At 38.6% G+C, this 24306-nt stretch overlaps 1 protein-coding gene across 18 annotated transcripts in view; it reads left to right on the top strand.

The window, feature by feature from the left end:
* SLC4A7 (solute carrier family 4 member 7) overlaps positions 1-24306 on the top strand; it is a 93437-nt gene that overhangs the window by 11056 nt on the left and 58075 nt on the right. For 3 of the 18 annotated variants that reach the window (XM_026799373.2, XM_026799378.2, XM_074538769.1), the window contains exon 1: positions 15670-15845. The exons of the other annotated variants lie outside the window; for them this stretch is intronic. In XM_026799373.2, coding sequence (XP_026655174.2) covers positions 15810-15845 — 36 coding nt within the window. In that variant the 5' untranslated portion in view covers positions 15670-15809. Of the gene's footprint in view, positions 1-15669; positions 15846-24306 lie in introns of those variants that run through there. 18 annotated transcript variants of the gene reach the window in all.

The following is a 24306-nucleotide window of genomic DNA, read 5'->3' as shown; positions in this document are numbered from 1 at the left end:
GGTTCTGTGTGTTGTAGGAAGAAACATTTTTGGCCCTTGTTTTTATACACAGATGCTTTAGGTAGAGCTTCAGCTGGAGAAGATCAGCTTATTGAGAAGTTGAGAGTATTTTCCTGAAAGTTAATTGAATGAAGATTCATGTTTAGGCTAAGTAAAATTATAGATTTGATACTTTAGAGCAGGACACAGAAAAAAAGGTTAAAAAATCTTATCACCAGGATAGAGAAAAAAATAAATAGGGGTAGGATGCTAACTTTTTAAATGAAACAGCTGTCCACCAAATTATTTTGGCATGATAGGAAACCTTATTTCTCAAACGACATTTTGTTTGATGTGATTAAATGTAGTGAATCAGTCCACTTATGGACACAAATAAATTCCAATTCTTTAAAACTTTTGCATAGTGCCGATGGGCTTGGTAGGTAGCCTGTTGGCTTATAGTTGAGGGAGAAGATGGCCTTATTCTGTTGAGTGAAGCCAAATAATGTTTGTGTGAGGCTTTAATTCTTGAGCATAAATAAGTTGCCTTTGCTCTAAAGATATAAATGAAGGGCAAAATATAAATAGGGATCTGAAGAAATTTGATACGCTCAAGGTCAAAGAATATACCTACTACTTGTATTCTGTGCTTTGCATTGACAGAAGGTTTTGAAAAGCCAGGCAGGCAAGAAAGTTCAGTGTGCTTTTCTAATTGGTGATGGAGACAACTTACTGTAATCCATTTGTTATATGTGATTTTTAGCTAGTCCTAACACAGAAATAACTTGAAATACACTGCTTTGTTAAATAAGATTATGAATTTCTCCCTGTCACATTCAGAGATTTGGTGTATGACTGGGTATTTACTGTATTTGCATTTATGGTAGCCCAGGCTGATGATTATAAACTTCTGGATCCTGGAGGCAATGTAAAGGTGAGCATTTGCATGTGAAAACAGTAGTTCTCAAACCAGGTCTACTTCCTAGTCCACATATGTCAACTCTATAGCTGGGTTTCTCTGGGGGAGGGTGGAAGAGTAGGTCTCACTTTGAAAACCATGTTGGGGGTTGATGTGTTAACTAATAATTACCTTCAGCTTTCTGAATAAAGGCATATTTTGTCTTTGGCTGTTCTTAGAAGAAATGTGTAATGCTTGATGACCATTGCTTAGGTAATAACTTTTCAAACAGCTCAAGTTGTAGTCTTGTCACTCTGAGAGGTTGCAGCAGAATACTCTTGACTTGAAATTGCCACTGGTGCATGTTCTTAGTAATGTCACAAGTGTCCCCTTCCAGGTGCTGGGGGAGGTTGTAGACAGATGACAAGTTTGGTGGCGCTGAGAGCACCAGGGGCCCAGGAGATGTGTATCTGTTTTCAGAAATGGCTTCTAGAGAATGGTGGCAGTATTTTCAAACAAAGATTTGTTTTAGAGGCTGCAGAGGTGGCAGGAGCTGGGGATAGGCATGGACAGTGGCAGTACAGGTGGCAGGTGCTGTGGAAGCTGTTGAGAGCCCAAGGGGGCTGTGGCTGGGGAGCTGAGTACTTCTGCAAGTGACAGAAGGGGAATTGTATTTGTATGCAGGCTTGTTTCTGGAATAAAGTACAAGTGTGCAATGTACTTGAATTTCTAGTGAAGAGTAAAGAAATACATCCCTCCAAGATGGCATGTTCGCTTCTGTCTTGTGACTTGTGTTACTGCTGCAGTCAAGCTCAGAGGATCAATTGCAAGCAAGACTGTAAATAGATTTATGCATTATGGCCACTTTATGATATGGAGAACCTGTTTCCACCTTCACTTGGGCTATGGTATAAAACAGGCTCTCGGGTGAAGATAGAAAAAATTTCCTTCCTGTCTTGAGGGTTGCTAAAAAAAAATCCAAGTACCATGAATGTATACAATATGCTGTACAATTTAATGAAAGCTGAACAATGACTCTTTGGTGGTGAACAGATTGTATGTGTATATATTTATCTTTAAGGTATACTGAATTTAAATGGAAGAAGTTATGTATTGTTAGAGAAAAGAATGGACATGACCTTAATTTGGAGAATTTGCCTCCTGTAGAGCTCTATATCAAAATATTTTAGTACAAATCTAGCATGTCACTAACAAATCCTTAATAAACCTTTTTAAGTCCAGTGGTGATCCTAAAGTCAAGTATTGGATAGAAAAGAGGAAAATAATCTGGAAACTGCTTTAAATGTCTTGCTTGCATAGGAATCATTAAAATAAGGTAATGGTCAAGAAAGTGGCTTGTTGTGAGAGGTGAAATGGGGCAGAGCAGAGCTTGGTGGTGTCCTTCTGTAGGTTCTGTGGTCACGGTAATTCTTGAGAGTTCCATAGAAAATTAATGTGTAACAGCAAGCAGGAGAGACACATTTGAGGTGTTTTTGATAAGGCTGCAGTTCTGCCTTTCTCCCTTTATTGTGGTTTATTATTTGGTATCCAGTGCTTTTCATTGTTAGAATGATGGTTGCCTAGCTTCTATCCTTAACCTCACCTGTTTATGATTGGTCAAAGGTTGGTCTCTATCATCTTGGAGGCTTTTTCCAACTTAATTGATTCTGTATTGACAGACAGCCTCAAAGGAGCTGGATTGTGACTGAGCCTCTTGTTCTGTGTGAGCAGTGAGTCTCTGATGTTGAAGGATTCCCACAGGGTGTTTTCTGTAAAAAAAATGTGCTTTGTGACTGAAAAATTGATGTGCTTACTCCACATACTTGCAGGATTGAGAGTGACTTATACTGCAGCATAGGGAGAAGTTTTTTTGGTGGCTGTAGCCCTGTGCTTCTCGGTTAAAGTGGGAAGGAGGCATTTGCTGCTCAGCAGCCTTTCTGTTTCATATACTGCTTCATGTATAACTGGCAACTGACTTCCTTTTAAGTAGTAACATTGCCCCTCCTCCTGTTACTGTGCTACTATCTCAACTTTGGCATGAGTTGCTAAGCTCCAAGTGAAGTGTGTGCTAGGCAGAGACTCTCAGCAGCTTTCCAGTGTATTAATTCTAGGCAGATAGTAATGTAATAAAAGCTGAAATGTAAATGTGCCCTGTATGTGACTACATTCTTTTGTTGGTTCTCTCTGCCATGTGCTGTTCATATTACTGAAGAAAGTGCTTCTAAACCCCCTAGGCTCTGAGAAGGCAGAAATTGAAGAACCTATAAATATAACCCTTTTTTTCCACAGCGATCGTGCTCTGGGACAGGCATGAGCAGTGATCTCCTAATTTTATACCACTGGTGGAGACCAAGTTTCAGAACAAGTTACATGTTTTATATTCTATATGACAAAAAGGTCAATAATCCTATATCAATCCAAATCATAGAAAATCCAAACCTGAAAACTGTTGGTTAGGAGTGAAGCAACAAGACTCTAAGTGAGCCCATGTAAAAGAAGCAGAGCTCTTGTTGCAGTTGATGATTGATGAGGAAGTTGATCTTTGTTAAGTGAACTCTACTAATTATGTAAGTTCATGTGTTAAACTTACTTGTAGCAGGTAGTTTGACAGAAGTCTTATTAATGAGAACAGTGGTTTGTATCAAAGTTGTTCAGAGACTAGATGTAATGAAACAGCTGGAATTACCTGGTTTAAACTGGATAATTGTATGAGATCCTGTTATAGTATTCTGAGACCCTCATGTGAGAGCAATCAAATCTTCTTTTCATCCTAGAAAGTGCTATGGCATACACATTCAGCATGACAGAGAAGCTGAAGATTGAACAATTTGTCTTCCTTGGCAGCTGAGGACTAAGTGAGGTTTCTGGTTTTAAATACTTACTGAACTTTTTTGTGTGCATCTGTTTTTGTAATAGAGAATGTCTGTAATTCAAGGCCTGCTCACTTTGCAAAGTAGTGCCTGATTGTCAAGACAGTGTAGTGTGGGTGAGTTACCTTCATGCCTTCTTAGATCATGTATTACTAATACCCTTTTGTAAGTGGCCCCTTCAGTGGCTTCCTAATTTACAAAAGTTCAAATTTTCCTTTGCAGTGTCATAAATTTCCTGTAGAAGCAGCTTAAGCAGAGGATTTTTTGTGTTGTGACTTTATTGTTGTTTGTTCATAAATCTTGTTGAAGATGTTAGTGTTAGAAAGACTGTGTTTCAGTTGATACTTCAGAATTAATACAAAATATTCAGGACGTTCCACTTCAGTAGTGTAAGCACTGATCTCTCTCCTTTGGAATAATAGAAATTGTAGACTCATTTAGGTTGGAAAAGACCTTTAAGGTATTTGAGTGCAACTGTAAATGTTTGTGCCTTATTAATATGCATTATGTTTCCAGTTCTATTGGTAACATTAGTAGAAAATGTTTGTAAGACCTAGAAAATACATGAATGGTTAACTGAAAAAATATGGGGGTTTTTGGAAAACCTTAGTGATGGAATGTAATATTGCTTTAAAGTATCAATAAGTACATAGAGGTAAAAAAAAAATTTAAAAAAAAAAAAAAATGGATAATTTTAGGAAATCCTTAGTGAACGCTCTTCTATCACCCTCTTCCTCCATCTTTCTTATGAAGTGTTAGCCTGTGAATGTGGCTAATGACATCTCTCAAAACTGCATGCCTGTCTTTGTCTCCTAGTGCTTCCAAAAGGATTTGTAGAAATGTGGGGTTATCTTGCATATTCAATTTAACGCCCAGAGCAGAAGTGAAACCTGCTGACACAGTGCTTCCAAAAGTCTGAATTGTGGTGTAGTTCCCTGCTGTGCAATGTGCCCAGGGTGCTTCTGTTTAGGAGAGCAGGCATGTTTGTGAATGTAAGTTGCTAATAACATTTTATCATGTGTTACTGAAAATCCAAAAGTTGCATCCATTACGGAATGAGTCAAAAGTAGAAACGAGCTTCAGATATGTAGAGCAAACTTTTCTTCAGGCTACTTTTGTTTCACTTCCTAAACAGTAAGGGTAAAGAAGCATTGCAGCCTTTTCAACTGCCTTTTGTTTAACATAATTTTCTTGGTATTTGAGTATGCAGCTTCACAATTTTCTTCAGTAAAAAAGACTGGAAGAACTGCAGGAATGGAGAGAATGAAGGATGGTCTCTGTACTACTGTACAATAGCTTCCTGTCTGAGGCTGTCAGAATGCCATGTTTTTTTCCCAATGTATGACTACATTTCAAATGTTTAAGCATTATGACCTCAGTTGTCTGCAGAAGCTTCTCTTCCCTTGTATATCTAAATCACTTGTTCATGGATGAAAATTTGGAGTCAATGGCAGGATCAGAGTGTGCAGATTTTTGAAGCGGACTGCTTTCAGGTTCCCCCTAGTGTCCTGGTATGGATGTTGTAATTCTGAAGTGAACTGCAATTCCGTTTTTCTTTAGTGGAAGAGCTTCCTCTTGGCACAGTTGTTCTGTTCCTGTGAGAAAAGGGCATCTTATGCTTTCTTTGAGTTCCTGTCAATGCACAGGGCCCTCAGACAGCGTAAAAAGCCTTTAATGGGCAGTTGGCCTGACTATAAGTATTTTAAAATAGCATTTTTTTGTCTCATTGTGCTTGAATAATTCTGCTTTATATGCCTTAAAAACCCACCAAACTCCACAAAACAATGCTTCTGCTATAGTGTTGATTTTGATAACCAATGATCAAAGTGTTGCAAATTGAAGAGTCACGACCTTTTGGAAACCTCAGTTTTTAAGTGTGTATAATGTTGCTTAAATCAGATATGAAATTATTACTTCTATTGAAATAAATTACATCTCAGACAAAAGCTCTGAAATTGATGTTAAGATAACCAAAAGCTATGGTGTTGTGCTGCCCCAAATATCAAAGTGTATTCAAATGTCAATTAAGAGGTACCATTTTCTGCCAAAGTTGGATGTCTTATTGTCATTCAGATACAATCTCATTTGATTAAGGTTAAAGTGCAGTAGAAGCCAGTTTGATTCTCTTTGTTTTCTACAGGGAAAATTTTTACAACTTGCTGTTGATGATACTTTTCCAACCTGGTTTAAAGGCAGTTGATTTTCTTCTGTAGAGTCAGTTCTGTGAAAAAATGTGAGAATAAATACAAATAATTTGGTGGATAGGTTGATTTCTTTGTGTGTGCCCAGACTTAAGTAAAGTAACACTAGAAAAAGGAACTTTATAATTGGAAACATGGGCAGTTCCTAGAGGACACGTATGTTCAAATTTTTCCTATTTCATTATTTCTTTACATGTTGCATTTGGGAGTAGGTGAGATAATTCTAATAAAGCTGCTCTTGTTTCTCTTGTATCTCATATTTATTTTTAAAAAGTCTCTTTATCAGTTTGAGGTGGAACAGTCCTTTGGAATTATGGAATGATGAAAGCTGTGTTTGGATGAAAGCTGTTTGATTGCCAAAAGCCACCATGTAAAGATGTTCTTCCTTCCCAGGAAAAACCCAGCTGAACATTTAAAGTTGTATAAATGCATATATAATTAAGGTATCTGATCACAGAAATTTATTTGATATCATAACACATCCCCAGGGCCGGTAGCTGTGTTGTTCATATTTTATATGCTGCAGTAAAAGGAAGTATTGGATTCTGTGTAGGTGGTTTCTCTACAAATTTGATAGTATTGGAAAGAAATACTTGTTCTGGAGGCTTGGTTTCTAAATAATGAGAAACATAATGCAATTTTCTTTACTTCCTCTTTTTTCTCCTTATCTCATATGTGTAGAAAATTAATTTGGTTGCCAGATACACTTGCCATTGACTAGAATAACTCTTGCATTCTTTTCAGCATTTAAAAATTCCCTGCTAGCTGTGAAATCCTGAATTAAAAATGTTAAGATAAAGTTCTTATAGCCACTGGGTGTAGCATATTTGATTCATATTGCTGGAAAGTCTTTTGCTTAGATCACCAGTCTGGATGATATTTTTATGTATTTGTCTTAGTGTTCGGTTCACTGTGCATTTGGCTTGACATTTTATTTTTATCTGTTAATGGTATCAATTATGTTTGTAAGGACATCTTAAAGCTGTTTCAAGTTCAGGCAGAGAGTTCAGGAGGAGACTTTGTGTCTAGGGCAATGACTTTGATTTATTGATGCCAGCTTTAGAGTTCTAGGGCTGGTCAGAACTGCTGTGGTTGCATCACAGGAAGCATGGCTGGTGTAGGTTTACTCTGCATGTTCAAATTTGCCTTACAATAAAATCATGGCAGCAGAATTTTTATGGGTACACTTTATGTAAGGCTAGATAATTGCCTGTCTTCCAGAAGTCAGTGAAAGCCAAAAGCCTAAGTTCTTTGTTGTACGTGCTCCAATTTTGCTTAAAATTGTCTCAAATAAATTGTCTTTCCTTGAACATGTGTTTGTGCTACTGGATGGTAGTGTACAGATTAAGGTGCATGTAAGTGTGGTCTATAGCTTTATTAGAAAGATGGATAACTTCTGTTGTTCTTTTTAAAATAATGAAAAATGCCTTTTCAGAGAGCACCCTTTTTAATAGTTCTTGGCTGGTTAGACCTCCCATGCAACCATGGTAATGTGCTCTGAAGTAGAGAATTCTAAGTGCTAAGCAGATGAAGAGCATCTGATCTGCCTGCCAGGTGTTGGATGCTGTCAACTTTTCTTACTAAGTAGCCCCTCAAGTCATAAATTTACAGTAGGAGTCTGACAGCATTTTTTTTTCTCTTTGCAAGAGAATTGTGTGTCTTTCTTAAAAGTACTGTGTTGTCTTTTACATGTTTATTCACAAAACAAAAACTAATAAAATAATAAAACCTGTGTCAGTAGTTGTAGTTCTTGAGACAATAAATGAAATGGCTACAAAAGAGGTAGGCTTGTTTTTTTTTTGGTTTTTTTTTTTTTTGACTTAGTTTAGATCTCTAGCTCAGTTTCCCTTTGCATTTTGTCAGCCGAACTTTCCTGTAAAAAAAGCACCATGTACAGTGGCATGTATGAGTCAGTTGTGCCAGAATCAACACCTTACTTTTAAACTGACTTCTCACAAAACCTGCTAGTAGAATATAGTGAAAGCATTACCCTTAATACATCAGAAAATCAACTGCTTGCTTTTTTGAAACAGAAAGAGCTTGTTTGTATAATTTTACAAGATATTAGGCAAGACAAATAAGAAACAGAAGTGGATCTCCTTTCAAATGTCCTGTCAGTGGCCCTTCTGAAGGACCTTGGACTGACTCCTAGAAATTTCAAGTTCTGAGAGTTTTTATCTCAGGCTTTATTATTTCTTTTTTTCAGGCTTTTCAGACTTTTAAGATTGTTGTGCTTTAGAAATGCAAGAGGAAAATGGAAGAAATTTTGGCAAGAAAGTATATGTATTAAAATACAGCTTCATGGTAAGGGTGAGCTGGAACTAACTAGTTCCTGATTTCTGAAAGGGAAAAATGTCATTTCCACTACATCCTTTCTCCTTTCCCATAAGCTGATTCAACTTCTGAAGCCATTGAAAAACTCAAACAAAACCTTATAAACCATTCTACAAGTTCAAAAAAGACTTGTCAGTGTTAGTTTCCTGAGGTGAATGTTAAATGAGTTATATGTTCGTTCTGTAATCAGAATCACTGAATCAAAAAATGGTCTGGGTTGGAAGGCACAGTCTTCTAGTTTCAGCATCCCTAGTGTGGAAAGACACACCTTCAACTAGATCATGTTCTCAGGGCTCCATCCCACCTGGCCTTAAACACTTCCTGGGGTGGGCAGCCACAACTTCTCTGGGCAACTTGCTCCAGTGCCTCACTGCCTGACAGGAAGAATTTCTTCCTGATATCTAATGTGAGTCTACTCTTCCTATTTGAAGTGCAAGAGACTTCTGACTTTCTCTCAGCCTTTCCTCCAGGGAAAAGTACTCCATCCTTCTAATTATCTTGGTAGGTCTCCTCTGGACTCTGTCCAGCAAGTGCATGTCCTTCCTGTGCTGGGAAGGAGGTGGGTTCTCTGTGGAGTGGACTCATGGAATCACCTCCCTAAAAGTACCGGCTGCTTTGGTCGGGAATCGAACCCTGGCCTCCTGTGTGGCAGGCAAGAATTCTACCACTGAACCACCAATGCTGGTGATTATTTTTTTTTCCCTGACTCATTTTACACATTGTCTTTATTAAAAAAAAAAATAAATAAAAACTTCTATTCCACAGACACACAGGGGCCACCAACTTCTTTGATTTTTCCCCTCTACACTTCCTCTGAAAAATTTGCTTTTGCAATTGGGAGTTGCTTGTGCAGCTTCCCCTTGCCCAGCACTTTGTAGTAGCCTGAGTGCATAATATCAGTGACTGCAGCCAGTCTGGCCTCATTTTTCATGTAATTGAACATTTTCTATTCACTTACAGGTGTTTGCAGTTTCCAAGTTGACAGTAGCACAGAATATTTGGTTTCTTGTGAAATGACAGTGTGTCATGCCTACTTTTCTGAAGTAACCAGGGTGATGCTTGCCAAAGTTCATCCTGATGTTGAGTACCACTAGCATTACCATGTCCTCTGGGATGTTTCCTGTGTGTGCACGTGGCTGTGGCTGATGTGCCCTCTCAGCTTCAGGGTGTCCCTTAGTCTGGAAGGCATCTTGTCAGTGTGTGCAAGGGCAGGGAGAGAGCTTGGTGCCTGTGAGAGTGAGGAAGGGCAAAGGGGGCAGAAGTGGGAAAGCATCAGATCCAATGTAAGGCAAAGATGTTGCATTGTCAGAATATTGTGAGAAGAGTGGAAGATGATGTGACTGCTGCCTTGCCATTTCTCCAAGCTGAGATGTGAAACTACAGCAGTGGAAGTGTGTGGCTCCATTACAGGTTGAGTCAGACTCTGCTGGAACATGGTCCTGCTCTACCTCCCTTGGGCTCAGCAATGCCCCCTCTGCACCTTACTGCTACTGAGTGACATCCAAATTGAAATGGCAAAATACCGTCAGTGCAACTTTACTGCTGGCTCAGTTCCCTGATCTGGTATGTGGCAGGTTCTCATTATGGCCAGCACTAGCACAAAACAGGAATTGCAGCATTCTGGTAATGTCCGCCTTACTAATAAAATATGTGGGGATTGCTAAAACTTGTTTTTTTGGTAGCTGTGAATTTGTTGGGGTAGAGGCTTGCTAGTACACTAGTGGCTGGTTGATATTCAGCATGTGTAACAGTGGTAATAATCTGACTGGCATTCATGCTACAAGGATTTCAAATACCTTAAAGTTCCTCAGCATAACTTTGGAGATGTGACTTGTGGACTTTTTATTTTGTTGGTTTTTGTTTTATGTTTGGGGATTTTGGTGGTTTTCATTTGGTTTTTAAAAATTAAAATTTAATTAAAATAATCTGCACATGACAGCACCTGAATCCTGTATGTTACAGCACTTAGCTAAAAATTTATGATGAAATGCTGCTGTAGTTCAGATTGCATGAGCAGACTGTATTTCCATCCTACCTGCCTTCTTATTAAAAAGAAATGTTGTGGGCCAGCAGAGTGCTGGTTCCTTCTCCTGTATTAGTTGCCTGTGGATATTGGAAACATTGCATTACCCTCCCACTATAACTTAATGAGTTTTGATTTGTAGGTAGTAATTTTTGTTCTCTGTAAAAGTAAACACGTGTTGTTTGTTAGTTATTATACAGACACTTGATTTGAGTGGGATGCAGTTGCAGTTACATAAATAGAGAATTTGAGACACTGGGAAAGCTGAAGGTGAAGAATTAAGCCTTGAATTCATGTGAATTGGTGAGATTCAGTCTTTTGCTTTTTTGTGGAATGACTATATAAGTGAATAATCATTCAAAAATGACATCATCATGGAAAGACATCTTTTATTTATTAGCTGCTGGTGATTGATGGTCTTTTCAAGGAGATATTCTGTTTGGGTGTAATTTGGTTAGGTTGTATTTGAGCAATTTGTCTTAACTCAGTAATTGGATGGGGTGACTCTTTTAAAATTTATTTTTTACTTTTTCTTTTGCTGTTTACCTTTTGAAGATCTGCTGTCAGGGAAAGCAGATCATCTTGTGCAAGCACTTTAAATAATGTCAATAAAAACAAGATAATTTTATCTGTCTCTTACTATGCTGCTTCATATCTGGGCTCATCAGCTGTTCACAATGATGCCATCTATTCTAGGGAATTAATCTAGAGGATAAGTGTTTAATATTTGGACATTGACCTGTTGGAGTGAACCCAGAGGAGGGCCACCAAGTTGATCAGAGGGATGGAGCACATGTATGAGGAAAGGCTGAGAGACTTTGGATTGTTCAGCCTGGAAAAAGGAAGGCTTTGGACTAATCTAACTGTGGAAAGGAGCTTACAGGAAAGACGGGACAAGACTATTTAGGAGAGGATGTAGTGACAGGGCAAGGAGGAATAGGATCAAATGGAAAGAGAGTAGTAGGTTTAAATTAGGTGTGAGAGAGAACTGTTTACTCTGAGAGTGCTGAGGCACTGCAACAGAGAAGTTGTGGATGGACCATTCCTGGAAGTGTTCAAGGCCAGGTAGGAACTCTGAGGAGGGTGTTCCTGCCCATGGCAGGGAGGTTGGAACTTGATGATCTTCAGGATCCTCCAAGTGGCAGCCCAAACCACTCCATAATTTAGAATACTTGTATGAATGGTTGTAGAACAATTAAACATATGGCTTTGCTTAGGCAGCCTTAATTCTGTTGAAACAGCCCTGGTTTATAGTTCTTGTGAACTGCCACAGCAATCGAAGACTATTTTGAGATAAAGAAAAACTAGAATATCTCTCAAAAATGCTGCCAAAATGCCTGGAGATGAATTTAGCTAAAGGCAGTATGTTACAGTTGTGAAGTAAGCAACTTTGAATTCCTCTGTGTCTCTCTACCATCCTTTCTTCCCCTCCCCCCAGGAAAAAAAACAAACAAAACAACCGAAGACCAAAAACATCCCCAGAGTTTAAAAACCCAACCTCCTGAAAACCCCAACAAATCAAATCACCCAACCCTCCCTAGCCTAGCTCAGTGACATTTGCACGCTGACCACATGCTCATACATGCTGCTCTAAGATCTTGGTGGGGTTCTGTTGGAACATGCTGAATTTCATCCATCTATACTGAGGGACAGTTTTGAGTCCTGGAACATGTCCTGGAAAACTTTACACACATCTTTTGTTTTTCTACATCATCAGTGTATTTAGATCAGAATGTGGTGTGATTAATCAAGTAGTACATAGTACACTAGAGAACATAGTAATCTTGCTGTTAATGAGGGTTCAGGTTATAAATTTCAGTGGGATCTCTAGAGACTAAGTATTCAGCTGTCCAAATGATGTGCAGTTGTGTAATGTCAGGAGGGCTTAAACTACTGATCTGCCTCATGTTTGCTCTCTGCATCCTTGTGGCTTCTGACAGCTGTCCTGCAATGTGCTGAGATACCCGAGACTCCACTACTGGGGCAATATACCAGAGAATATCTGTACAGAATACATCTATCTTTTTTCTTCCTTTCTTTTTTTGGAAAAACTCAGTTCCATGTGTATGTGCCGATGCAAGCTGAAGCGTGATGTGCAGATGTACATCTTGGGAACTAGGTGTTACATAGAAATTGTATTCTGAAAAATACTTGTAGGCAGTAAGTCTTTGGGATTTCATGGTTAGTTTTAATTAATTAAATGATGAGCTACTGCTGGCAAAGGTTTCTGTGTTCCCGTGCTAAGGCAGTAATGTTTCTTTGGAGGAATACCCTATATTTAATTTCTTTGTAAAAAGAAACTCCTATGAAGTTTTTAAAATATCATTTAGTAGGTTCCCCTTTGATAAGAAGCTGAACAAAACCATCTGTAGAGGTGTTTGACATATGAACTTTAGACTGTGTTGTACGACTTGCCCCCTTCATCATCTTAATCCCCTAGCACCTTGCCTCTCCTGAATCCCCCCCCATGGCCTGGGCCACCCTCACCCTCTCCAAAATAAAGCCTCATTTAGAAGTATTTTCATGCTGTCTCATAATTATTTCTTGCCTTTTTTTTATTTCCTAAAGAGAGACACTTTGAGCTCAGTAGATGCTGTCCTTTCAGCTGCATGAAGAAGGGTGGCACTGGGTTGGTTTTTTGGGGCTACAGTGTTAGACAAGTTAGTCATAGTATCATAGACTGATTTGAGTTGGAATGGAAACATAGGGATTATCAACTCCAACTCCCTGATTTAATTTGCTCATAAAAGGAAGGGTTGATTTTGGACTGTGGATGCAACTCTAAGCACCCCTCCTCCCTACCCCCCCCAAACCAGGATTTTAAAGTATCAGTAGGTACAGAGTTTCAGGGCTGCATGTGTGGGTGGGTCAGTTTGCTTGCTCTGCAAGCAAGCACTCAGTTTTCTTGTGCCCATATCTGACTGTGTCAGATAGCAGCTGGGCTGGAGCTCGTGTGGTAAATCCTGCTGAGAGCTCAGTCCTGCTTACTGCAGCTACTTTAAATGTCCTGCCATTTCAGAATGGCAGATTAAGCACAGCTCTGCCTGCTAGACACTCTGCAGACCCTGCAGTAAGGCAGTTCACTGCCACTTTGTAATGGACTGCGATCAGAATTGTGTGTCACTTGGGAAAAAGTGAAAAGTTTTTTAAAGAAGTAAGAGCTCAGATTAATTTTTTTTTAATCTAGATAAGTGGTGCGTACTGTTTTGGACCCGTCTTTCAAAAATGTGTTTTTACAGACTGAGATAAGGTCAAATAAGTGGAATTTGAAGGGGTGTAAAAGTGAAAATGAAGAAGGAAAGATTGAAGGAAAAAGTGTATGTTTCATGGTAGGTACTTATGTTTCTTTTATTAAAATAAATGTCCTCATACACTTCATAGAGATATTTTTGCAGCATCAAACATATGGTTAAAATATCGCTCCAGCACACATAGTTCTGCTCTGAGTTCTCACAATGTTGTCACTGAACATGTTCAAGGATGTGATAATTTTGAATATATTTGCCTACAGTTTGTTTTAGAATACTTCTGTAGTAAAACATGTTGAGACAATTGCAGTTTGAAGTTGATCTGCTGTTCTCCATTTGATAGGAAGCTTTTTCCTGGTATTTACTCTAAGGGAAGAGCAGACGTTTATCCACAAAGTGTTTTGGTATGGGACTTGAAAGACAAAAACTTCCATCTGTTTGAAAAAAACCAACCGTGCTTCTCTTGCTTCTTAGTGGGTTTTTTTTGTTTGTTTTGTTCCAAGACTGAGTGACTGTTAACAAGGAATTGGCTGACTACAGACTATAAAGAAATTTCAATAAGCTGCTTCATAAGGGTTTTTTTTCTTTAAGTATTCAAACCAAGCAAGTACTTTTCCCCAAACTTATTAAAAAAAAAAAAAAAGGTGATTCCCACCCCTCTTATTCTATCCCTAAGGAACAGACAGCCTCTTTTCCCTTCACACACCCACTCCCAATCTAAACAAACATATTTTTTACTTGTAGCAATTGAATTGCTTCTAGTATGGATTTATGCTAAGGAACAGTTCATCAGTTCAGCATATCTGTTTCAGTATTCACCTGAGCAGCTGAAGAGCTGTGTGAATCTGTGCTCTGTTTTAGGGAAAGAATAGGTGTGATTTAGGATGCCCAGTTTAGAGGAGATCACGAAGAACTAGGGTATCTGATATTTATGTTTAACTCTGTGCTTCCATTATGAATCATTTAGTTTATAACCATTTACACATGGCAGCAGAGAGGCCTTCAATAGCTTGGAAGTTAAAAGATGCATGCATGTCTTAGAGTGAACTTCTATTTACAGAGTGGAAACAAACTACTTTTAAACTCTCTTGTCAGCACTGTCTGAGAATACTTTCATTAGCCCATGGTTAGAGAATTTTCTGGACTGAGGCAGCAAGAGGAACTGAATGTGGCCTTCTGATTTCTCTACAGCTAGGTGATAAATACCATCTTCATAGTTACACAATGTATTTGCACCAAGTTCATGGACAGTATGTTACTTGTTCTTGTTTGTTGGTTGGGGTGGCATCAGTCCAGCTTCACTGCTAGAGTTCTCATCAAACAAGACGTGGGAGTAAAAGAAGAAAAAGGAACAAACAAGGCAGTGGCATGTCTTAAAGGTTAAGTTATAGATAACTCCTTAAAGAGCCAGTTTACCCATGCATTTGGTAATGGGGCAAGGAGATTAGGGTATGTTAGTGATGAAGAGGGAAAGAGTAAGATGAAGCACTGAATTTGATCTGCTCAAGCAGAGGTTGCATGTTTCAAAGGGTGACTTTCAGAAGGAAAAAATACAGATACTCACCTGAATAGTAATACTCACCAGTATTACCTGAAACAGAGACAGTTTACTCTGGGAGGACACATGAGATTAATTGCAGCTAACATCAGTGTTTTTTTACCTTTTCAACAGGAGAGGGAAAAAAAATCTTTTTAGGAAGCTTTGGTTTATTTTGCAGAACAAGAATATATAGCTTATGTTAAAAAAAAAAAAACAAAAAACAAAAAACAACCCAACACCTGCATTGGAATGAGTATTCAGTGAAAGGTTGAGAATACAGCTATAAACACACTTAGCAGATGTTTAACTTCTGGGTTGTTCTGTTCTGGGACTCATGGTACAAATGCGTTTTGTAGTGCTAATGAAGTCTTGGATCAGAGCAAAAATATTACTTTGGAGCTGTTCTCAGCAGCTGTTGATGCAGAAAATGTGAAGTGTGGAACTCAGTTTCAGCTCCTTTTTTGGTATTCCCTGGGCTGGAATTGAAGGCATGCCGTCTTGCCCATTCTGCTGCTGTGTGACCCTGCGGTAGCCGCAATCAGTGGCCTGGGAGATGAGCGCGCGGAGCGGGAGCGATTGGCTGGGGAGCAATTTCCCGGAGTACGTCTGTGTCAGGCACAGGCAGCTAAAGCAGTCATGTATGCGCAGGCTCTGATCTCTGGGGAGGTTCATTACAGGGTCTCCTACAAGGGCATTCTCTGCTTCTGCACATCAGCATGGAGGAAGCTCGTCAAGGGAAGAAAATGCAACCTGTATGTAAATAGCAGCTGTGTAACGTAATAATGGCTTGAATGGGATTTGATGCAAGTGATAATTAGCAGCTGTGGCTCAGAATTGTGTGCTACCTTAGACTCAGTAGTTGTGGAAGAAATTTTTGAAAGATCTGGTGATAGAAGTAGTAGTTTGCATGGAGATTTCTGTATTAGGGAAGATATTTGCTGTGTTGTTAGAATTGCTTAATCATAGTAACCAGCTTAATTCAGAAAGAAAATGTGCTCTTATAGTTGTGCCAGTATACTGTCAGACTTTGAGATTGGTTGAGTGTTTTGGATTGGGTTATTTTTTCTTTTGCACTATTTTGAGTAGCCTTTCTTAATTTGAAGGTTATCGACTGTGACTTTGCTTGATTCTGTGCAAGTATAGCCAGGATGTTTCTGGTAGAGAGTCTTAAAATAGCAGGCTAACTCTTCCTTTTTGACAAAAAAAAAGGCAAGTGAACTTAATGAGCTGTGTAACTGAGGTGAAGTGTTTGCAGAGATAACATTTTCTTCAGACCTCAGTGGCACAGACAAAAGACTCCATTTGTGGGGATTTATACAGTGAATTCTAATATTAGTTTTACAAGCTATTTCTTAGCCATTGTATGACTTGTCATTACCATTGCCATGTAACTGCAATGCAGTGTGTAACAGGGATTACTAATTTAAAAGTTTCCTGGAAATGAAAATCTATGGGATGGAATTTTTCTAAGGTGTAAAACTCTGAAGATCCTTGAATTATTTTATGTATAACAGCTGAATTTTCTATTCCATTGTGTGAGCATAAGAAAGAATTTGATTTAGATATATTAGAGTGCATCAGATTGTGGTGGCCTTTGTTTGTCAAGGTCTCTGTAGTGCAGTGCTCAATTTTTTGTTTTCATTGTGGTGCTACTTTCAGCTCTGGGCACAGAACTGTATCAAGCATGCATAGAAGACTAGGCACAGATTTGAGGTCACTAGTTGTAAACATTATAGTACTTCTTTTTTTTACCTGTAATTTCAGGAATTCACTTAATTACATTTAGGTGAATGGAGATATGTTGGGTTTTTTTGAATGAAATTTAGTACTGTGAGGCAGTGATTAAATGCAACTTCGTGAAATAGCTACTATAATATTAGATATGCAATTTGATATCTTGTGTTGGATTGCTGACAGTATTTGCTAAGTTTATACATGGTGGTGAATTATCTGGCTTGCAGAATACTCAGGCTGAATTCAAATAGACTTGTAAATCAAATATTCACTTGCACCTTGCTAGGAATCAAGCCATCTCTTTTTCTTGTGCTTGTTCTAATTCAGTTTTTTTTATGAACTGCTGTGGTGTGCCATGGTTGAAAGCCATTCACAGTCGTGACCAGTCTCTTTCTTGTTGGTATTATGTTTCCTTTTCTTTTTGACTTTTTCTCTTCAATTTAATTTTCTCTTGTGATTAATGCAAACTCGGTTTATTGTCCAAAGACATGTTTAGTTTTTCTGGAATGGGACATGGCTTCTCTTGGACATTGTGTTGCTCAGTGTGACCCTGGCTGGATTAAGACCTGCTAGAACTGAGATAAAACTACTTATAAACATTAGATTTCAATAGAAGCAAAACATTAGTGTGTTTAGAACGGCTTTTTTCCTGAAAGCGATTGGGTTTTGTGGTGTTTAAGTAGCACACATGCACATCTTTAGTGCCCTCCACATACAGTTTCAGAAAATTCAAAGTACAGTGAAACTTCCGGGGAGTCCTACTGAAGTCTGTTGATATCTTTTGGACATACTTGTCCAAACAAGGTTTGTAGAGCTGCTGTGTTTATTGTAAGTCTTCTAGAAGCAGATTGGTCAGATGTATTTAGTAAGGTAAGCTGAACAGTTAATTAGAGGATTAGTAGGCTAAAAAAATGTCTAAGTATCCCTAACCTCTTCCGTGATGGTTATGGTCTTACTGAAATAAATCTAAGTGTCACACCTCCCTGCAAGGCTCTGAGTGTAGCTTTGATGGGGAGGGGCTGTCATTTACATGTGAGGATTGTTGAGTAAAATAGGAGTTGTACATGCACAGGTAAAATTCACAGGAAAAGAGGGGATGTGTGGTGACACCAAAGCCATTGAGCTGAATTAGAGTCATTCCTGTAGTGCTTGAGCAATACCCTCTGCTAACATAGTAGGGGAAAAAAATCTCTGGAAAGCAGCTGTTGGAGACCATAGAAATTACAACTAAGGGGGAACCCATCAACAGTCTGCTTCCTATTTTAAACCTGGCAAGTGTTCTGTTTGTGAATTATTATTAATTGTGCTCTCATCTCTATATATTTAGAGGGGAAGGCCAGCTAAAAATTGTACGATGACAAAATGAGACAGGGCTCATTTATATGTGATGTGTTTTTCCTTGGCTGTTAGGTTGATGTGCTTGATTTAGAACTGGTAGTGTTTCATCACTCTGGCAACTTCTGATGATACAGTATTGCTGTGTGGAGATTGTGCCCAAAGAACTTACTTCAAATGCATCTATAGGATCATTTGTGCAGTTCAACTGAAGTTGAACAGTTTGATAGACTGCCTAATACCTTCACTTACTATTATTTAGAAAGAACTTTAATTTTTTTTGTATTCCGCTTGTCCTTCAAGGAGGCAGCAACTACAGATGCCTGCCCTCCTGCCTACTGTGGGCTCATCTTACCTCTGGTTTAAAAGCAGAATCAGTCTGGAAGAGAAGTAAAACAATATATTTAGGGCTAACAGTAAGTGCTGCTGTTAGTTGATTCTGCAGGTAAACCAAGTCTACAAGCCCTTCCTATTTACTCACTTTTAACTAAGGCTGCTTGGTGCTGTGTGTGGGTAGCAGTGGCAGGAGACCTATGGGATAGACCTGATGCTTGCCTGAAGCAGAGTGATTGGCTTTCAGCTCTGCATACAGCATCCAGAGATGACAGTAACAAATACACTGTTTTTCTGGTTTCTTTTCTTTTCCTTTCCAGAGCTGCTGTCCCTGGTAGACTTCATCTCCTAATTTTGTGGGTCTACAACACTGGTCTTGTCTGTTTTTTACTCCCTGAAGTATTAGTTCTTATTAACGTGCAGCTGTGGGAGGTTGAATGGATAGAGAGGAGGTTGTACATGCATTCTGTAAATTGGAGATGTATTTTATTTCCTGACTACATGGAGTATTATATGTGCCTAGAGTAGAAATGCAGACTTCTGAAGCAGACCACTTGGAAAATGTGGCTGTGACAATGATGAATTACCCTGTGGGTTCTAAATTTCCCTGAACAATATATTTCAGTACCTATGTAACAGAACAACTGAGTTTGTTTATCTATTTTTTATAAAGATCAGTTTTAAAATATTTTATAGATGTACACACACATACCTGGATACATTTGCAAAGTGAGGTTTTGTAGTTCCTCTTTGGTTGTCTTTGAGATATATGGTCAAAATGAAGGTTTTAATTCCTTTTCATAGCCAAACCTTAATTTTTGAAGCAGGGCAATATCAACAATCTTAATTAATTTTTTATTTATTTTTGTCATTGGAGCTTTTTTTGATGGCTGTCATATCCATCTCCTGAGTGCAGATCCCACAAAGGAGGGCTGATAATAGAACAAGAGTCTGGCTTTGGCTATGCTTCCTAAGGCCAAGCCACTGTTGACTCTGATTCAGTTTGCACAGGGCCTCTCCTGTTGTGTCCTCTTGCAGACAGCCCATTGATGGATGGTTTGGTCCAGCTGAACTGCTCCTCTCTGCTTGCTGGTGGTGAAAGGAGGAAGAGCTGAGCCTGACAGGCAAAATGCACTGTGCTCAATTGCTCATATGCTGCTGATCTTGGTAAATCTACAGCAGTGTGCTACAAAGGTTTGCCAGTGGGATCTGTAAGCAGGGTTTGCTCCTGTGTTGAGAGGAATGATTTGTTGGTGTCACATTCCAGCCTAAGAGGAAAATCCTGTCTGCCAGATCTCTTGTGCTTACAGAAGTAGAGATGTATCCATGAGTTCTTGTGGGAAGGAGGAGGAAACTGCTTTATCTTCAAGCCAGAGAGATTGGGATACAGTTACAGTCACAAAACACTATGTAGGAGCACTGGGATGGTATAGACAGTTATATTAGAATACTGTTAAAATAAGAAGTGTTAAACTGTTGGCCAGGGACAGATATATAAAGGAAAAATGTTGATATGAGTTTGCTCCTTCCTCCCCATCATGAGTTGGGGTTAGTTTTTGTTGGTTGCATTTTGTATTGTGTTTTTGGTTTTGTTTTTTCTTTTTTTATTTGCATCTACTTCAATAAATGCTGCAGTGAAGCTTCTTTGTAGCTTGAAAGTTGTAATGTAATTTCTTTTGGGGGGGGGGGAAAGGATGATGGTGTTTGTGGAGGTTTTTTTGTTTGCTTATGCCCTCTCTTAAGCCCTGCTTACTTACTTGCATGAGCACTAATACAGTCCCTTCTGGTGCTGCAAGTCACTCTCTGACTCTTCTGGGAAAGAACTTTGGTCTGAGGAAATGTAAATGGAGCACATAAACATTGACTTAGCTAAGTAATGGTCTTAAATGTTGATCTCAAATTATTCTTAACATGGTTACTGTATTGCTCATAGATTTTAAAGGTTTACAGTTAGCTGTATCAGCTATTTATGATCACTGTCTATCACCAGAATGATTTGATTAGACTGTATTTCAAGTACCTTAAAAATGTGCTTCTAGCAAGTTGTCTGTCTTGGAAGTGGTTATTCAGTAATGCACTTTGGCAGCATGCCGGTCTGAAATCTGTCGTGTGTGTGACTGCACAAGGTTAAGTGAGTTGCATGGTGAGAAGTGCTTGCAGAGATGACAGTGGAAACTTGCCTTTGGATTTAATACTCCCTGCGTCATATTCGTGCTAGTCCTTGCGACTGTGGCTGCCACATACTGCTGGAGGTTGTCAGCTCTTTCCAACTCGGGGCTTTCCATAAAAATTCATGCAATTCAGGATTGACTCTTTTTTCAGTACTAGTTTTAAAAACATGTGGCGTTAATATGCTAGATACCAAAAGTGTACTGTAGTAAATGACAATAAATGTTTGAGAAGGTAAATTAGTGGTGTTAACAATTTCTAGTGCTTGGTTTTCTGCAAGGGGGAATTATTCTTTTCTCACAGACTGAGAAAAGACATTTGAAAACCAGAGGTGGCAAGAGGAATCCTACTGGGAGTCTGCTGGAGCACTGAGTATTTGAAAGTCTTGTCTGATCTATAGCAGTTGAAAAGGGATTTCATTTTCATGCTGAGGAGAGTTAGAAGGCTGAGAAGACAGATTCTAATGTAGGCAGGCACCTCTAGCTGAATATGAAGGTGTTACTGGAGGTTGTTTCTGCAGTATGTTTATGAGTATCCAGAAATCTGTTAAGAAAAAGTACACTTAGTACATCATAATACAGTGCAGTGTATCTTAATACAATGTGCTAGACTTTTTATTTTTTTTTTCCTTGAAGTACTCAGGATTTATTCTGTTTTTATAATTACCTTCTCCTTTAAAAAAAAAAAAAAAGTGCAAACCAAAGGTGAAAGCTTAATCTCTCCCTAGGGCACCTTGGTTGCTGCTTATGTTGGTTTTTTCCCCCCTTCTCAATTGTTCTGTCTTTTGACTGAAAATGAAAGTTACATACATTCTAAATTAGCCTTGAATTTTACTTTGGCTTGTCTACATCAGCTGTATTTGGGCATCTGTGGGATTGTCAATGTAAAGTTTCATATGCAGTGAATGGTAAACTGCTCAGGAATATTTGCTTTAAGCTCTAAGTCATTCTCTGCCTAAAACAGGGAAGCTGACAAATTTTCCACAATCCTGCTGTTCTTTGTTTATGTAAAAAGTTCAGAAAGTAGACAAGAGAACTGAAACGGCAGCTGTAAAATTTTCCCTCCCTTCAGTGCCTTTAACTGACATGATAGATCATCTATAATTACTGGAAAGCTATGCCCTACAGACTTTATTTTTAACCAGGAAAAGGTTGTAGTTTGGAATTACTCTATAATGTATTTGAATATTTTTGATTTTTTACCTGACCTAAGGCAAAAATATCTCATACTGGGATTTGCTCTTGGCATCACAAAACAGATATGTTAAAATGATGCTTTGTGTTTTTCTGAACAAAGGCTGTAAATGATATGCTTCCTCCACGTATGATATTTGTGGTTGTTAATGGTTTATTCTTGGAAGAGTCTTTGCATATGTTGAGTACTTTGAGATAGCGATAGAACGGTTTGCAAGGGCACACATGCCTTCCTGTAATCTAATCTCAAAAGACATGTTACTTTCACGTGATGTGGTTTTTGAAGACTGCTTCTGTACGTATGAGTTTGGCAGAGAATCTTTTCTACTGAAGGAAAGGGTGATAAAAATTAATAATGTGAGATAGGACACAGCAAATCCCCTTTCAAAATGTTATTGGGAGATGAAAATTTCTTCTTAAGTGTATATTTTTCACAGTGTGTATACAGTTTTCTACTGGTATGCAGTTGTTTGTATCATCTGGAGAAAAGCTCTTTCTTCCTTTGTTGCTTAAAAAACTGTGTGTTTGGCAAGATTTCAAGTGTCCTAAAAGGGCTGCTGGGGATGGGTGTGTTTAGGTACAGGATTTTTCAGGAGTCTGTGGCTGTAACCATGAAGCTAATTGTGGAACAGATTTGGTAGCAGATTTCCTATTGCTAGGGGTTTTTTTTCTACTCAGATATAAAAAACCACCTAAGATACTTCAGAGAATTTGTAATTCTTCCATCTGCTTCCATCTCTACTTGGAGTTTTGTGGTAATGTGTATACTGCGTGTATCTGTTTCTGTGAACAGGAGTGTACTACAGTACGCTGGATTTTGGTGTGTAGGAGACAGGAATATACTATTTCCCCCCATACTCCCCTCCCACCTTATTACCATGACACTTGAAAAATTTCTACGACTTTTTTATTAACAGGTCCCTGGAACATTTTCATGGTCTTTCTCCAACAGACATTGCCTCAATTCTTTTTAATTTGTAGCTCTGTGGAGTGTACAAGGTTTTTTCTACCCTGCTTGCAAAACTCTACTGTCACTACAATGCAGCAGTAGTGACAAAGTTAGGCTACTGTGTAATGCCTTTCTTCAAAACCCTATTTTCAGGGACATGGCTCAGAATTGACTTGTATTTAGTTTTCAGAGGTTTATTCTGCCATGTGCTACTCTTTCCTCTTATGTTTTTACTTATTTACATAGTGCCAGCTGCTTTTAGTTTTTTGTAGTCTAGCTGCATCTAACCTTTTTTTGAACTTCATCAGAATTTTTTTCCCAGCATGTGGTGCTTGTCCTCTTCATATTGTTTCATCTTCTTCCCTTGATAGTTAACTACTTAAATTTGTTTTGTGTATATGCACACAATATGTTATAATAAATATATTTTTTGTTAAGATCAAGGAGTTCTGTGTTCAAAAAATTTTTTTTTTGTGAGTGGGAGTTGATACAGTGTTTATTAGCTTGTACCTGTTACACACAGGTATGTTGTTTTTCATCCTTGCCACTTTTCCTGTGAGGTGACAAACTTGTTCTATATATGAAGTAATTGCATAATTCTAAGACCAAAGTTTAGTTGAATGTCAGCACTGTTAGGGTTCCCGGTTCCTGTTGGACTCCTGGTTTAGGCTTCTGTTTTTCCCTCATGAACCCATTATCACAGATCATCCGTGGACTGAAATGTAAAGCATCAGATCAGTGTAGCTGCTGCTAGAAGCAGTGATCAAACAGATAAACTTGTGGTGGATCTGGCTGTCATATGGCCACAAGAGAGGTCACTTTGGTGAGCTGATCCAATGGAAAACTAATCAAGTTATTATAAAAATGCTGAAAAAAAAACCCCAAAGAAACCACACTGTTTCTTAAGCGCTTTCAATCTGATTTCATGATGGTTAGGTCTGACTTAAGGAAGAAGTGTGTGCCCAAGGGAGCAGAAAGATCAGGGACACAGTAATCTTTAGCAACTAGCCTTGCTCTTATATTTGGATGTAAAACTGCCCTTAGGCAGTTGTTCTTTTGGAGAACCAGCTCTGTCAGGAGGCTGTAATGTGTGAGCTGTGAAAAGTGGACTTTATTCTAAGGAATGCAAACACGTGGAGAAAGGCAACTCTAATGTTGTTTTATGACAAGTCTGAGATGGACTTGAGATTTCTACTATTCAGTTTCTTTATTTTTGTCAAGACTGAGCAAAAGGCAGTTTTAAGGTCTGCTTTAGTGATGTGCTAACTGTGATTAGAGGATGTGTTCAGAGATAAGCCTATATCTATTTCAAATATTTCATGTTACGAGTGGTGTGGTTTCAGTAGTAATAGAACCCCAAAAGGTCTGCTGGAAACTGCTGCTTTTTAACTTCGTGTGTTAAAAAAAAAGGTGATAGGTTAACAAGCTGGCTGTTGAAACCTGAATGAAGCAGTTATTTTGATATTTCCAGAGCTGTGGGTCTAGGAAACACCTTAGGTT

The sequence above is a fragment of the Zonotrichia albicollis genome, chromosome 1 (genome assembly GCF_047830755.1).
Source record: "Zonotrichia albicollis isolate bZonAlb1 chromosome 1, bZonAlb1.hap1, whole genome shotgun sequence".
NCBI classification, from domain to species: domain Eukaryota; kingdom Metazoa; phylum Chordata; class Aves; order Passeriformes; family Passerellidae; genus Zonotrichia; species Zonotrichia albicollis.
This window is presented reverse-complemented; position numbering and strand designations above follow the sequence as displayed.